Source organism: Paramisgurnus dabryanus, chromosome 5 (genome assembly GCF_030506205.2).
Source record: "Paramisgurnus dabryanus chromosome 5, PD_genome_1.1, whole genome shotgun sequence".
NCBI lineage: Eukaryota > Metazoa > Chordata > Actinopteri > Cypriniformes > Cobitidae > Paramisgurnus > Paramisgurnus dabryanus.
Genome location: NC_133341.1, coordinates 33,800,796 through 33,815,803, shown reverse-complemented (window position 1 = coordinate 33,815,803; position 15,008 = coordinate 33,800,796). Strand labels below are relative to the sequence as shown.

The following is a 15,008-nucleotide window of genomic DNA, read 5'->3' as shown; positions in this document are numbered from 1 at the left end:
GGCTAAAGTTGGCGGTTCACTCAGCAGGCCAATCAAAGCTTACATTACGTCATGTGACAACTGCGCGTTTCGTTTTAGACAGCCAATTACCAGCAAGGCGCCAAAAATTCAAATAGCACAGTAAGCGTTACTATGTTGTAAATGAGCAGTATCTAGATATGTATTCACGAAAATTAAATAAGTTGATACGTTTATGCAGTGATGGCAAACATAGAAAGCTAATGATCAAATGGCTACAGAAGAAAGGCTTGCTTTGCAAAGCACCAAGTTGTCGTCACTGTGGAAAAAAGATGCGAATTACAGCCCACAACGGACGTGATGGTTATATATGGTAAGTCGCATAAGGCACGTTTAACTCGTTGTTTTCATCTAACGTTAATCTTGATTTTATGCAGCTTGCTTCTTATACAGTATTTGCTGATATTTTGGACTGTTTTAAGGATATGTCGAAGAAACACGCATCGCAGAGTTAGGCTCTCCATTCGCAATGGATCACTGTTTAATAACTCTAGGATTCCCCTGGTTAAGTGGATGGAATACATATACAGGTAATGTATAGTAGCTAGTTACCTAACACATTTACTACTCTGTAACAACATAGCCAGTTAATGTGGTTACATAATTATTCCAAAATCTAAAGTCTGTACGAAGTTGAATCTTAACTTACAGGTTTGTTTGATACTAACACATTCATGCTTAGAATGAGCCCTGTTGTACTACTAATGTTACATGTAACTTTATTTGCAAAGTAATGTTAGACATGCAGCTTGTATGTAGCTCTTTCTCAAAACAAAGTACTTTTCAGCAGTTTTTTACTGTACAGTTTTTTTATTCAAATTATTAACACAGAAGGCTACCTACACTAAACACACTATTGTGCCTTAAAGGAAAACACCACAGTTTTTCAATATTTTACTATGTTCTTACCTCAACTTAGATAAATAAATACATAGCTATCTTTTTTCAATGCATGCACTTTTAATCTTTGTACAGCGCGTCGTGAATATGTTAGCATTTAGCCTAGCCCCATTCATTCCTATGGCTCCAAACTAAGTTTTATTTTGTGCCACCATACTTACTCGTGTGACTATTCATGTAACAGTCTTTAAATAGGGAAAACATGGAAGTGTTTGGTGGCTTCTAAATTTATCTCTGTTTGAAGCCATAAGAATTAATGGGGCTAGGCTAAATGCTAACACATTCACGAGGCGCTGAAAATGGAGGCAACAGTGAAGCGACTCAAATTAGACTTTACTCGTTGCTCAGCCTCTCTCATAGTCATACCATGGACAAGGACATGGTCAACTAAAGTGGCTCGAGTTTCATCTGAGACTGCTTGTCACCTTGCTCTATGTCTCCCTCCTTCTCTTTCACCACGTCCTCCTCCTCTTCCTACTCCTTCACCATGTCCTCTTCCTCCTCCTTCACCATGTCCTCTTCCTCCTCCTTCACCATGTCCTCTTCCTTTACCTCCTCTTCTGCCTCCTCCTCTGCCTCCTCCTCTTCCTTCTCCTTCTCTTGGACCTATTCCTTCATTTCTCTGTGGATCCATTGTTCCAAAGCTCAGTGAACCGATTCTGGCCCTTTTATCTCAACCTGATCTCACGAATTTCCGTGGCATAGTCACGGAATTTTGTGCTCATTTTTCCGTGGCATTCTCACGGATCTCCGCATTTTTCCGTGGCCCTGCTACGGACTGTCTTTTTCCGTGGCATTCTCACGGATTGGTTACTCAACTATTTTGTCCTATTTTCTTACCATTTTCGCTTCGGTTTAGGGTTAGATTTACATGAAATGACATCCCTACCCAAACCCAACTCTAACCCCAACGCCAGGCGACAATTGTTTAAAGTTTAGAAAATATAAAAGAATAAATCAGAAAAAATTATATAAACCAATAGTTAAAGTGACATACTAATGCAAACACCAAATCTAACCCTAAACCGAAGCAAAAATGGTTTGAAAATAGGAAAAAGCAGTTGAGTAACCAATCCGTGAGAATGCCACGGAAAAAGACCGTCCGTAGCAGGGCCACGGAAAAATGCGGAGATCCGTGAGAATGCCACGGAAAAATGAGCACAAAATTCCGTGACTATCCCACGGAACTTTGTGAGATCATGTTGTTTTATCTATATATTGAAGGATCTGATTGATGTGTGTTTATTTTAGTGTTTCCACCTTGGTAATTGTTAGCCTAAGCTGTGCTGACTTGAGTGAACATTATTGAATGCTAGTGCTTTCCATATGACCAGATGGTGTAAGCCCCGAGAAATGTAGGGATTGTTGTGTAGAGTTTTGAAGTAACAGTTCACAAAATTTGACTCATGTGTTGAAGCAGGGGAGTAGTGTTTATAGTTCAGAAAAATGATTGTGCTTCTTGAAAAATGGCGTTATGATTTTGAAATTTTAGTTCAAAAGCCTGGTTATAGTGTTTTAGCAATCGAGAACAACTGTAAAATCCCAGTTTTCATATTTTTACAGTACAGTTATTTTTTTCATGAAGTTGCCTTACTACACAGTGTGTAAAAAGAACTATTGTGGCTTCAGGCAAATTTAAGAACTAGTTATTACTACCAAGAATAACAAAAAAAATAATAATGCAATGTTTTCAAAATGACATGTACCATTGTTTAAAGGAATATTTATTTTTGATAGTCTTTTCTGTACATCATGACATTTTGGCATGACATTATTTTTAATTAATGAAAATAATTTTCTTATAAGGTTTTCCCAAGGTCTACAACTAAGACAAATTGACTTGATGGAAGACTGTGTTGCCAAAACATCAACAACATTGTCCAGAATGAATAAACTGCTCAGAAAGGTAGCTTCATTTTTCCCAAAAGCATTTGTATAGAGACCATTTTGCTAAATGTAAACAACACTGGTTTAGATTGCACTTCATGTTTCAGTTTTTTAACACTGCATAAACGTCGGGATAAAATAAAACCAACAGAACATATCCACCTTATTTTTTACATAAATGCGGGGGCCGCCATAATTGAGCTTTATTGTGTAAGACTTCCGGTGAGCCTCTAAAGCTAATGGTAGTCGTATTGCGAGGGACACGAGTGTGTCATTTTGACTGGCTTTTTAATGTTTATTATGAAATCCAGGAAGACCGGCATAATTTGTGCAGTTAGGGGTTGCTATAATAGCTGGTACAAACGCAGTAAATCTCTACAAAACATTTGTTTTAACCAGAATTCACGCACAAGAGCTGAATGTGTAGCTCATGTGAATCCATGATCTGTATCCACATCCATCCAGTAAAACCTTTCATAGAAACTGACATTGAACAATAATTGTTTAAAAACAACTGATATTATGCTGACAAAATATGCTGATTTAGCTGATTTATTCTACTATTATACATTATAACAATAATTTGATTTAAGTACAGAATATATTCGACATAAACTGCTTATAAATTAATGTTTATAATAGTTCTTAATGTGTTTGCGCATACTTTTGTTATGTTTTAAATAAAAAAATATTTTTTTTTAATAAGCAAATAATTTTCTAAGCTCATGTCTTATCTACTGCACAACAATATTTTCATAAAATGAAAACAATACTGAATACATGTAATTGTAGTTTAAAATGTTTATTATGGTTTGTTTAAATAACTTACAATGTGTTGAATGAGAAAGATACTGCTGACTGTCAGATCGCATGAAGGATCAGTTGTGACATTTTAATCCATCACCTGAAAATGTTAAAAACACAAAGTCTTGGTATATTCCAGGTACAAACACTCGACTGACTTTCCCATTGTAAAGACACTGGTATGCCTCTATGCTTTTATATATGCGCATTGACGACCCGTCACCCACGAGCAACAACACGAAATGATTGAATATATATTCATATAATATTTCAGACGATATCTTAATTTCATCCTCACACTGGTTCATACTGTACATAGCAGGTGTAGTAAATATTTACCATACCATAAATCATGTTTTATGCAAGGTCTCACTACACTGTTTTCTACCGACTGCCTATTGAAATGGACGTCTCGCACAAAGAAGGGAAATACGTCACTTCACTGCGTTCAAAAATAAGGTGGATAGAACTGAATCAAAAAGTTAAACATCTTTAAGATATATGTGAGGTAAGGAAAACAGTTACAAACTGAAACAGGAAGTGTTTTTGGACCAGTGTTGTTTACATATTGCAAAATGGTCTATAAGAATACCCTTTGTCACAATTTGTTATGGCTACATACTTTTTACAGGTTTGCATCAAGGCGTTGAGGAAACTGAAAAGTAGAACAGGTCTAAGAGTTGGAGGGAAGTCAAGGGAGAAGTTTGTGGCCATAGATGAGTCTAAGTTTGCTCACAAGAGAAAGGTAAATCTGACATGAGAAATAGAAAGGTAGTTTTCTACCATGTTGAAAAATACTAAAGTGGGTAAAGCTGCATTCACTAATAATTCCAGCATTAATATCATGTATAATACTTAATATCAAATAAAAATTCCACAATCTAGTACAAAAAACATAATGTTCATTTTTTTTAAACATTATAATTCCATTAAGTTAACACCCCATAGCTGTTATAAAATGCTCTGTAACCCACTGCTTCTTGGGGCTTATTGCTTTATTAAGTTCTCTTCAGTTTGTTGTTATTTAGATGTTTAACTCTTTCCCTGCCAATGACAAGTTTTTATGGCAATATTTCCGCTATTGTCTACTAACTGAAGCAAAATAGTAAATACTCCGTGTATGTTTTGATCATTGTTTTGAATCTGATCTCTAACAAAAGTCATACTAAATCTCATTATCTCAGCTTTTATGCTCAAGATTTGGCATTTTTGAAGAAACCTACCCATATTTGAGAGGTAATAAGAGAGAACAAATGAAGATATGATTAAACATTTTTTGGTTTGAAAGCAGAGGGTATGTTCTTTCATTATATTGTATGTTTATTTATTAAAAAAAAATTCTGGAAGGCATTAAACTTCCGTGAAAATCATAAAAAAATGCTGTCGGTGGCTGGCATCTTTTTTTTTTAAAAAGGAAAGAGTTAAAGGGATAGTTCACCCAAAAATAAAAATAATGTCATTAATGACTCATCCTCATGTCGTTCCAAACTTGTAAGACCTCCGTTCATCTTCGGAACACAGTTTAAGATGTTTTATATTTAGTCCGAGAGCTTGTTGACCCTTCATTGAAAATCTACGTACGTTATACTGTCCATGTCCAGAAAGGTAATAAAAACATCATCAAAGTAGTCCATGTGACATCAGTGGGTCAGTTAGAATGTGTTGAAACATCGAAAATACTGAAGGAGACGCACGCTGTAAGTTTGAAAATAAAAGATAACTGAGAATAACAGGTCAGCCGCGTCACTGCAGTCACGTGACTTTAGTCTCGCGCATGCGCTTCACAACAGACACAGAAGACAATGCTGAATAAAGTCGTCATTTTTGTTATTTTTGGACCAAAATGTATCTTTGATGCTTCATCAACTGACCCACTGATGTCACATGGACTACTTTGATGATGTTTTCATTACCTTTTTGGACATGGACAATATACCGTACATAGATTTTCATTGAAGGGTCAGCAAGCTTTCGGACTCAATATAAAACATCTTAAACTGTGTTACGATGATGAACGGAGGTCTCACATGACATTATTTTCATTTTTGGGTGAACTATCACTTTAATGTTTAGGTCATGGGGAGATCCGACTAAAAGTGAGATTTATCTGAAACATACAGTACCAGGTTTAACTGTTCTTAACATTTGTCATGTTTCTTGTGTTTATGCATTTTCAGTTTAATCGAGGCCGCTTTTGTACTACTTGGCAGAGAAGAAAAGGTTGGGTGTTTGGGATGATGGAGGTTAAAGGAGCTCGCCGCCTACCATTGTTAAAGATGGTAAAGGACCGTTCCAGGAACACATTGATGCCCATTATCACAAAGCACATCAGAAGAGGGTCGACTGTTTATAGTGACAATTGGAGGGCATATCTGAATGCACTACGACCACTAGGATACAAACATCTAACTGTAAATCACAGCGAAAATTTTGTTGATCCCCAAACTGGCTGCCACACACAGCATATTGAACGGGCCTGGCTAGCCATCAAGTCGCAGGTATCAAGATTCAGGGGTAACAAGACTACAAAATTATTAAGGGAACACCTGAAATTCATCCAGTGGCACTATTGGCTGGGAAGAAGAAATAGGAAAGGTGCCTTGGCACAGCTGATCCATGACATTAGAAATGCATACAGGTTTAGATTTAATTAAATGTGTATTATCCCAGATTGATTCTGGTGACTATTTAATTATCTGATCATGCTGTTACATAGTTTTTAACACAGTGAAAAGTGTTTAATAATTAGTATTCAATTAATGGTTCCTATGAAGTTACCATGTAACTACACCAGTGTTACACAGTCCCTATGGTTTGAGCTTTACATATTATTGGTCAATAAAGTGTTACTTTATATTAAGTAAACAATTTAGTGGTTTTACCATGTAATTATTATACACAGCTGTTTTCCAAAAGATGACATGGTAACACTTTATTTTACAGTGTCTTAGTTACACATGTTACATGTAATTATTATAGTAATGACAGTTAATTATGTATAATTACATGCAACTAATCCTAAACCAAACCCTAATCCTAACCCAACCCTATAGTAAGTACATGTTGTTGATGATTATTACTTAGTACTTAAATATATAAATACAGTGTAGGGGACAGTTCCTGAGGAGTTACTCTGTAAGTACACTGGTATTACAGGGTTATGCAGAGGTTTAAGGTTTACATATTACCTAGTTAGTTGTGAGCGTTTTACACTTTATATTAAGTGGACAGTTCCTGAGGAGTTACTCTGTAAGTACACTGGTATTACAGGGTTATGCAGAGGTTTATGGTTTACATATTACACAGTTAGTTTCGAATGTTTTACACTTTATATTAAGTGGACCGTTCCTGAGGAGTTACTCTGTAAGTACACTGGTATTACAGGGTTATGCAGAGGTTTAAAGTTTACATATTACACAGTTAGTTTCAAATGTTTTACACTTTATATTAAGTGGACCGTTCCTGAAGAGTTACTCTGTAAGTACACTGGTATTACAGGGTTGTTTAGAGGTTTATGGTTTACATATTACACAGTTAGTTTCAAATGTTTTACACTTTATATTAAGTGGACCGTTCCTGAAGAGTTACTCTGTAAGTACACTGGTATTACAGGGTTATGCAGAGGTTTAAGGTTTACATATTACACAGTTAGTTTCAAATGTTTTACACTTTATATTAAGTGGACAGTTCCTGAAGAGTTACTCTGTAAGTACACTGGTATTACAGGGTTATGCAGAGGTTTAAGGTTTACATATTACCTAGTTAGTTGTGAGCGTTTTACACTTTATATTAAGTGGACAGTTCCTGAGGAGTTACTCTGTAAGTACACTGGTATTACAGGGTTATGCAGAGGTTTATGGTTTACATATTACACAGTTAGTTTCGAATGTTTTACACTTTATATTAAGTGGACAGTTCCTGAAGAGTTACTCTGTAAGTACACTGGTATTACAGGGTTATGCAGAGGTTTAAGGTTTACATATTACCTAGTTAGTTGTGAGCGTTTTACACTTTATATTAAGTGGACAGTTCCTGAGGAGTTACTCTGTAAGTACACTGGTATTACAGGGTTATGCAGAGGTTTAAGGTTTACATATTACCTAGTTAGTTGTGAGCGTTTTACACTTTATATTAAGTGGACAGTTCCTGAGGAGTTACTCTGTAAGTACACTGGTATTACAGGGTTATGCAGAGGTTTATGGTTTACATATTACACAGTTAGTTTCGAATGTTTTACACTTTATATTAAGTGGACCGTTCCTGAGGAGTTACTCTGTAAGTACACTGGTATTACAGGGTTATGCAGAGGTTTAAAGTTTACATATTACACAGTTAGTTTCAAATGTTTTACACTTTATATTAAGTGGACCGTTCCTGAAGAGTTACTCTGTAAGTACACTGGTATTACAGGGTTATGCAGAGGTTTAAGGTTTACATATTACACAGTTAGTTTCAAATGTTTTACACTTTATATTAAGTGGACAGTTCCTGAAGAGTTACTCTGTAAGTACACTGGTATTACAGGGTTATTTAGAGGTTTATGGTTTACATATTACACAGTTAGTTTCAAATGTTTTACACTTTATATTAAGTGGACCGTTCCTGAAGAGTTACTCTGTAAGTACACTGGTATTACAGGGTTATGCAGAGGTTTATGGTTTACATATTACACAGATAGTTTCAAATGTTTTACACTTTACATTAAGTGGACCGTTCCTGAAGAGTTACTCTGTAAGTACACTGGTATTACAGGGTTATGCAGAGGTTTAAGGTTTACATATTACACAGTTAGTTTCAAATGTTTTACACTTTATATTAAGTGGACAATTCCTGAAGAGTTACTCTGTAAGTACACTGGTATTACAGGGTTATGCAGAGGTTTATGGTTTACATATTACACAGATAGTTTCAAATGTTTTACACTTTATATTAAGTGGACCGTTCCTGAAGAGTTACTCTGTAAGTACACTGGTATTACAGGGTTATGCAGAGGTTTAAGGTTTACATATTACACAGTTAGTTTCAAATGTTTTACACTTTATATTAAGTGGACAATTCCTGAAGAGTTACTCTGTAAGTACACTGGTATTACAGGGTTATGCAGAGGTTTAAGGTTTACATATTACACAGTTAGTTTCAAATGTTTTACACTTTATATTAAGTGGACCGTTCCTGAAGAGTTACTCTGTAAGTACACTGGTATTACAGGGTTATGCAGAGGTTTAAGGTTTACATATTACACAGTTAGTTTCAAATGTTTTACACTTTATATTAAGTGGACAGTTCCTGAAGAGTTACTCTGTAAGTACACTGGTATTACAGGGTTATGCAGAGGTTTATGGTTTACATATTACACAGATAGTTTCAAATGTTTTACACTTTATATTAAGTGGACCGTTCCTGAAGAGTTACTCTGTAAGTACACTGGTATTACAGGGTTATGCAGAGGTTTAAAGTTTACATATTACACAGTTAGTTTCAAATGTTTTACACTTTATATTAAGTGGACAATTCCTGAAGAGTTACTCTGTAAGTACACTGGTATTACAGGGTTATGCAGAGGTTTAAGGTTTACATATTACACAGTTAGTTTCAAATGTTTTACACTTTATATTAAGTGGACAGTTCCTGAAGAGTTACTCTGTAAGTACACTGGTATTACAGGGTTATGCAGAGGTTTATGGTTTACATATTACACAGTTAGTTTCAAATGTTTTACACTTTATATTAAGTGGACAGTTCCTGAGGAGTTACTCTGTAAGTACACTGGTATTACAGGGTTATGCAGAGGTTTAAGGTTTACATATTACACAGTTAGTTTCAAATGTTTTACACTTTATATTAAGTGGACAATTCCCGAGGAGTTACTCTGTAAGTACACTGGTATTACAGGGTTATGCAGAGGTTTATGGTTTACATATTACACAGATAGTTTCAAATGTTTTACACTTTATATTAAGTGGACCGTTCCTGAAGAGTTACTCTGTAAGTACACTGGTATTACAGGGTTATGCAGAGGTTTAAAGTTTACATATTACACAGTTAGTTTCAAATGTTTTACACTTTATATTAAGTGGACAGTTCCTGAAGAGTTACTCTGTAAGTACACTGGTATTACAGGGTTATGCAGAGGTTTAAGGTTTACATATTACACAGTTAGTTTCAAATGTTTTACACTTTATATTAAGTGGACAGTTCCTGAAGAGTTACTCTGTAAGTACACTGGTATTACAGGGTTATGCAGAGGTTTATGGTTTACATATTACACAGATAGTTTCAAATGTTTTACACTTTACATTAAGTGGACCGTTCCTGAAGAGTTACTCTGTAAGTACACTGGTATTACAGGGTTATGCAGAGGTTTAAGGTTTACATATTACACAGTTAGTTTCAAATGTTTTACACTTTATATTAAGTGGACAATTCCTGAAGAGTTACTCTGTAAGTACACTGGTATTACAGGGTTATGCAGAGGTTTAAGGTTTACATATTACACAGTTAGTTTCAAATGTTTTACACTTTATATTAAGTGGACAGTTCCTGAAGAGTTACTCTGTAAGTACACTGGTATTACAGGGTTATGCAGATGTTTAAGGTTTACATATTACACAGTTAGTTTCAAATGTTTTACACTTTATATTAAGTGGACACTTCCTGAGGAGTTACTCTGTAAGTACACTGGTATTACAGGGTTATGCAGAGGTTTAAGGTTTACATATTACACAGTTAGTTTCAAATGTTTTACACTTTATATTAAGTGGACAGTTCCTGAGGAGTTACTCTGTAAGTACACTGGTATTACAGGGTTATGCAGAGGTTTATGCTTTACATATTACACAGTTTGTTTAAAATGTTTTACACTTTATATTAAGTGGACAGTTCCTGAGGAGTTACTCTGTAAGTACACTGGTATTACGGGGTCATACAGAGGTTTAAGGTTTACATATTACACAGTTAGTTTCAAATGTTTTACACTTTATATTAAGTGGACAGTTCCTGAAGAGTTACTCTGTAAGTACACTGGTATTACAGGGTTATGCAGAGGTTTAAAGTTTACATATTACACAGTTAGTTTCAAATGTTTTACACTTTATATTAAGTGGACAGTTCCTGAAGAGTTACTCTGTAAGTACACTGGTATTACAGGGTTATGCAGATGTTTAAGGTTTACATATTACACAGTTAGTTTCAAATGTTTTACACTTTATATTAAGTGGACAATTCCTGAAGAGTTACTCTGTAAGTACACTGGTATTACAAGTTGAAACTTTAGTCTAATTCAGTCCTGCAGGTCATAAATACATGATATATACATTGGAAACATAAAGGTTCAATGTATCCCAAACTGGTAACTGCATGTGCGCAAGTTGAAAAACATGCTATTACAAAATGTAGTTACATAACTCATGTTACACATGCGTACCTACTGAAGTAAAAAAAACGTTGTTACCAAAATCCTGTTACACATTTGTACTTACACATACCATTTAGTGTATTGTTACATGTATGTATTTACACAAATATTACAGCTGTAAGTACTATGTAACACTGTGTACTTACATTGTAGTTAAGTGCTAGGTACACATCTTATTACCATGTAAGTTCACAGGTATTAGGGCCACTTAATATAAAGTGGGACCGACAGGGACCATACAAGCAAACATTGTTACACTTCAAAGCCTGTAACTGATAGAGTTTATAGCTAAAGCTAATTTTCAACTCCTGTCCCTGGTTGGGCATTTCTATGAACATTTTAAAACAGATAACATTTCTTCAACACACATACACAAACAAACACAAAAAAAACACAATAAATAAAAAATGGGTACAAATTTGGTTTGCCTTTAGCCACAACTTAACCCTTGAAGTAAACTTTTTCAAGTCCGAAATTGCCTTAATATCAGATGCATTCCATAGTTTACAGCCCTTATGGGAAGAATGAGAATGCTAACAAACTCCCCATGTTGATTGTATTCATTCATGTTTACTGGGGTTTCTCTTTATAACCAAAGATCTGTGGAGTCTCACTCAATGGGCCCCATCATATACCTGGTGCAATGCAGCACAATGCAAGTGTTTTTTGCTAGTTTTAACCCGGTGCAATTATCATTTTCACATCCAGTTTCAGGTTGTTTAAATTACAAATGCATTTGCACCCAATTTTGCACCCATGGTCTGAAAAACAGGTGTGTTCAGGTGCATTGTTGGCTAAAATAGACTACACCATTGACCAACATGACCAGTGTGTGAACATTCATGAATCAGAGTTGAATGACTCTGATCTCACTGATGACACGCCCATCTCACTGATGACACGCCCATCTCACTGATGACACGCCCATTTTTCTGCTTACAGGTGGCAGTTTACCCAAAGCACAGGTAAAGACAGCATCACTGGGGCAGGCTGGGAAGGCGAGGTCACCGTTATTGCCCGTGTCAGTGCCGACAGCACCAGAGACGGCTGAAGAAGGACAGAAACAACCCGACGACCCAGCGAGTGTAAGTTAGTAGCACCAGAATCACAGACTAACACTGATCATTAATCTAATCATCATTTAACACTCTCATCATGCACACATAGGACAAGCCTTAAAAAATTATAACGCTTTCTCCCTTCAACAGATTTTTTTCCTTGTTTTAAAAGAATTATTCATGGATGTTAGCTTCAGATCTCTACCTCCACTTTAGTCTTTTCATCAAACATTTGTGTTAAACATATTTTTTTTCATTGCAATTTGTTGAAAAGGCCAATGAGAGAGCGAGATGCTTAATATTAATGTGTGCAATAACCCAGTGTGTTACCTCAGAGACGAGTGTGAGATTTTCATAGTTTATCAGGACAGACGGACTGATGGGATACACGAGGTGTCAGGTGTGGAAAGGTCAGGAAACTTCTCCATCAGACAGATTTCAGTGTAATTGGAGCGACCTTTATCCTGTCAGAGCTGAAGCACGTAAACAAACGGACATCCATCAGACGCTTCAGTGCATCCGTAGGAAAATCTACAAAAGCTAATTGGACGCTTCGGTGTCTTACATTAAAATTTCATTAGATCAAATATCAACTAGAACACAACTAACTTCTTTAAATCAGCAGGTGTTCAGGTGTTTGTTAGTCCATGTATGAAGTCAGGCGTCCATATTGGTTTTTATTTTGCTTCTAAATGTGTTTGGTAAATCGAGGGTGGATTAGGCTTGGTATGGTTTGTGCAGCACTTTGGGGAACACAGTTGCATTTAAATGTGCTATATATAAATAAATAAGTTAAAGTTAGTAGAATAAAAATAGCGTAAGCTGCTGTTATGAGATTGTGAACAGCGACACGTGACTGGAGGATATCTGAATAAATGATGTCATCCATCAGAAAACATCTGCATGATTGATAGTTTTATTGATCTGAAAGAGGAAAACAATGATAAGGTCTGACAGAACTGAAAACATTCATAGATAAGCAATAAGTGATGAACTAACCAGGAAAGATTGCTCTTAAAACAACACCAGTTTGACCTTTCACTATCAGCCCATAACACCAGTTAGCCTGTAAAGAGCTCATGTTTTATTTTACTAATGGTTTTCTCACATCGATGCTCTCTCTCAAATGCTCTTAAATGTGCAAATCTGTTAAGCTATAAGGTCAAATGATGAAGGGATGTCATGGATGTTGAAATGAACGCTGGTGTGGTTCTTCTGCAGGTGTACGAGCAGGACGATCTCAGTGAACAGATGGCCAGTCTGGAGGGTTTAATGAAGCAACTCAACGCAATCACAGGTTCAGCTTTTTAACAAACACAGAGACGTCCGACACCGCAGATCTCCAATCCCTGCCGAGGAACCCGACGCCTTGATAGAGAAACTCTGGAGACTTCTGTCAGTCGCTCGCTCGCTCATCCGTATAAACCCTGAACCTGAACTCAGCAGGGAAAGTTGTAGCGTCGGACCGTTGGAAAATCTCTCTTTTCTAGCGTTCTTTGGAATTTTATAGTGGTTTCTTCTCACAGATCTGGTGGGTTTTGCTGGCGCTGAATCCCCAGCACTTCAGTTTCTTCACTGGTATAATCGCATATCAGTGCTCGGATCAGATTCACATACGGGGACCGAGAGAATTTTGGGAATCCTCGCTGAAAATCCCGTGTCGATGGACGTATAACCAGGATATTTGGGAATGATGTTCACGGCCCTTTCACATTATCTTAAAAACTCCTCATTGAACACTTTCTTACTGCCAAGATCCCTTAAAACACTGAGGTGAATGATATATTCTTACCTGTTTCTCCACACTCTTTTTTCACTGTGTTTCCATCCAGCATCAAAGATTTTGAAGATTTTTGTCTTTTACGTTTGGTTTGTAGACATGTGTTGTGAACAAGACTCACTTTATTACTAAAACAGTATAATGTCTATGGTATATTTTTCCATGATGGTGAGCAGCGGATGTGTCGTGAAGCCCAGCGGCTGAATGAATTTGAGTTTTCAGAAAGACGAGTGATTCTGGTTCATGCATCATAAATCCAATGGAAAGAGACGCTGCTTTGTCCAAATCACTCGTATTTCACCTTCTTGTCTTTTCTGTTTGCATTTTTATGAAGAAGAGACATTTTTTATGTGCCTATATATTTTTTTGATTACTTTATTTATTTGCGTTGTGAAAATGTTGATTTCTGCTTATCGACCACAAAGAGAGAACTGAAGTGAGAATGAAGTGAGCAGGTGTTGTGTCATGAAGAGACGTATCTATATTTTCATATGTTTCTTGTATGTTGTACATGTGTGTTTTCATGAAGATCAGATCCCTGTAGCCACACATGATACTGTGTGATAGTCTCTGCCTGGTGTTTTTTTACTCTACAGTTCATGGACGTCAGGGACTCGGGGTTCAGTTGGGATGGGATGGGCGGTGGTTTTTTACTAATATATTTAATATATGATTTAGACTCTTCTGTTGGCAGACAGTGTGATTTATTTCTAGAGGTTTTATTTTGCTCAGAAGGAAAAACTGAATAACATTTAGTTCAGTATGATAACAGATGTGTGGTTCTCTGTTAGGTTTCTGTGTTACACATCAGAAGATACTCTTTATAGTCTTCATCACTCGTCCTCATGTGGTTCCAGATGCCCAACTTCTCTTTGGAGCACAAAGAGTTTTTTAAAGAATCTTCTCACAATCTTTTAAACGTTTTAGAGGACAAACGAAATCAATCACGTGTTGGTAAAGTTTATTCCATACATCTGAATTGGCACGACATGCCTTAAGAGGCCTTGCCGTATGAGTGCGACACCTGGGTTTACTTCAATATTTTGCATGTCAATTTTAATCTATCACGACAGACTATATATCGTTGAGAAGGTCTAAGAATGTGATTTTCATATTTCAAAACCTTTTAGCAGCAATAATAATGCAG

General features: G+C 36.2%; 2 protein-coding genes across 7 annotated transcripts in view; both read left to right on the top strand.

Moving 5' to 3' along the window:
* Positions 1–13,699, top strand: part of dcc (DCC netrin 1 receptor) — a 234,782-nt gene extending 221,083 nt beyond the window's left edge. For all 5 annotated transcript variants that reach the window (XM_065251235.2, XM_065251236.1, XM_065251234.1 and 2 more), the window contains 2 exons: positions 11,966–12,108; positions 13,303–13,699. In XM_065251235.2, the coding sequence (XP_065107307.1) occupies positions 11,966–12,108; positions 13,303–13,392 (233 nt within the window). In that variant the 3' untranslated portion in view covers positions 13,393–13,699. The remainder of the gene's footprint in view (positions 1–11,965; positions 12,109–13,302) is intronic.
* LOC135732176 (uncharacterized) lies at positions 226–6,399 on the top strand. Of its 2 annotated transcripts, XM_065250076.2 has the most exons (5): positions 226–331; positions 441–548; positions 2,725–2,824; positions 4,241–4,354; positions 5,787–6,399. In XM_065250076.2, exons 1-5 carry the CDS (start codon positions 291–293, stop codon positions 6,261–6,263), a joined length of 840 nt encoding a protein of 279 aa, XP_065106148.1. In that variant the 5' UTR covers positions 226–290; the 3' UTR covers positions 6,264–6,399. The 2 variants fall into 2 exon arrangements, with proteins under 2 accessions (XP_065106148.1, XP_065106147.1); XM_065250075.2 differs by having other exon boundaries at positions 246–548.
* Positions 13,700–15,008: the final 1,309 nt, after the last annotated feature.

Coding starts and splice junctions, on each gene's coding strand:
- LOC135732176 (XM_065250075.2), top strand. CDS start 319: ATGGTTATATATGGTAAGTCGCATAAGGCACGTTTAACTCGTTGTTTT. Junction 549..2,724: donor TGGATGGAATACATATACAG/GTAATGTATAGT, acceptor TTTTCTTATAAG/GTTTTCCCAAGGTCTACAAC. Junction 2,825..4,240: donor TGAATAAACTGCTCAGAAAG/GTAGCTTCATTT, acceptor TACTTTTTACAG/GTTTGCATCAAGGCGTTGAG.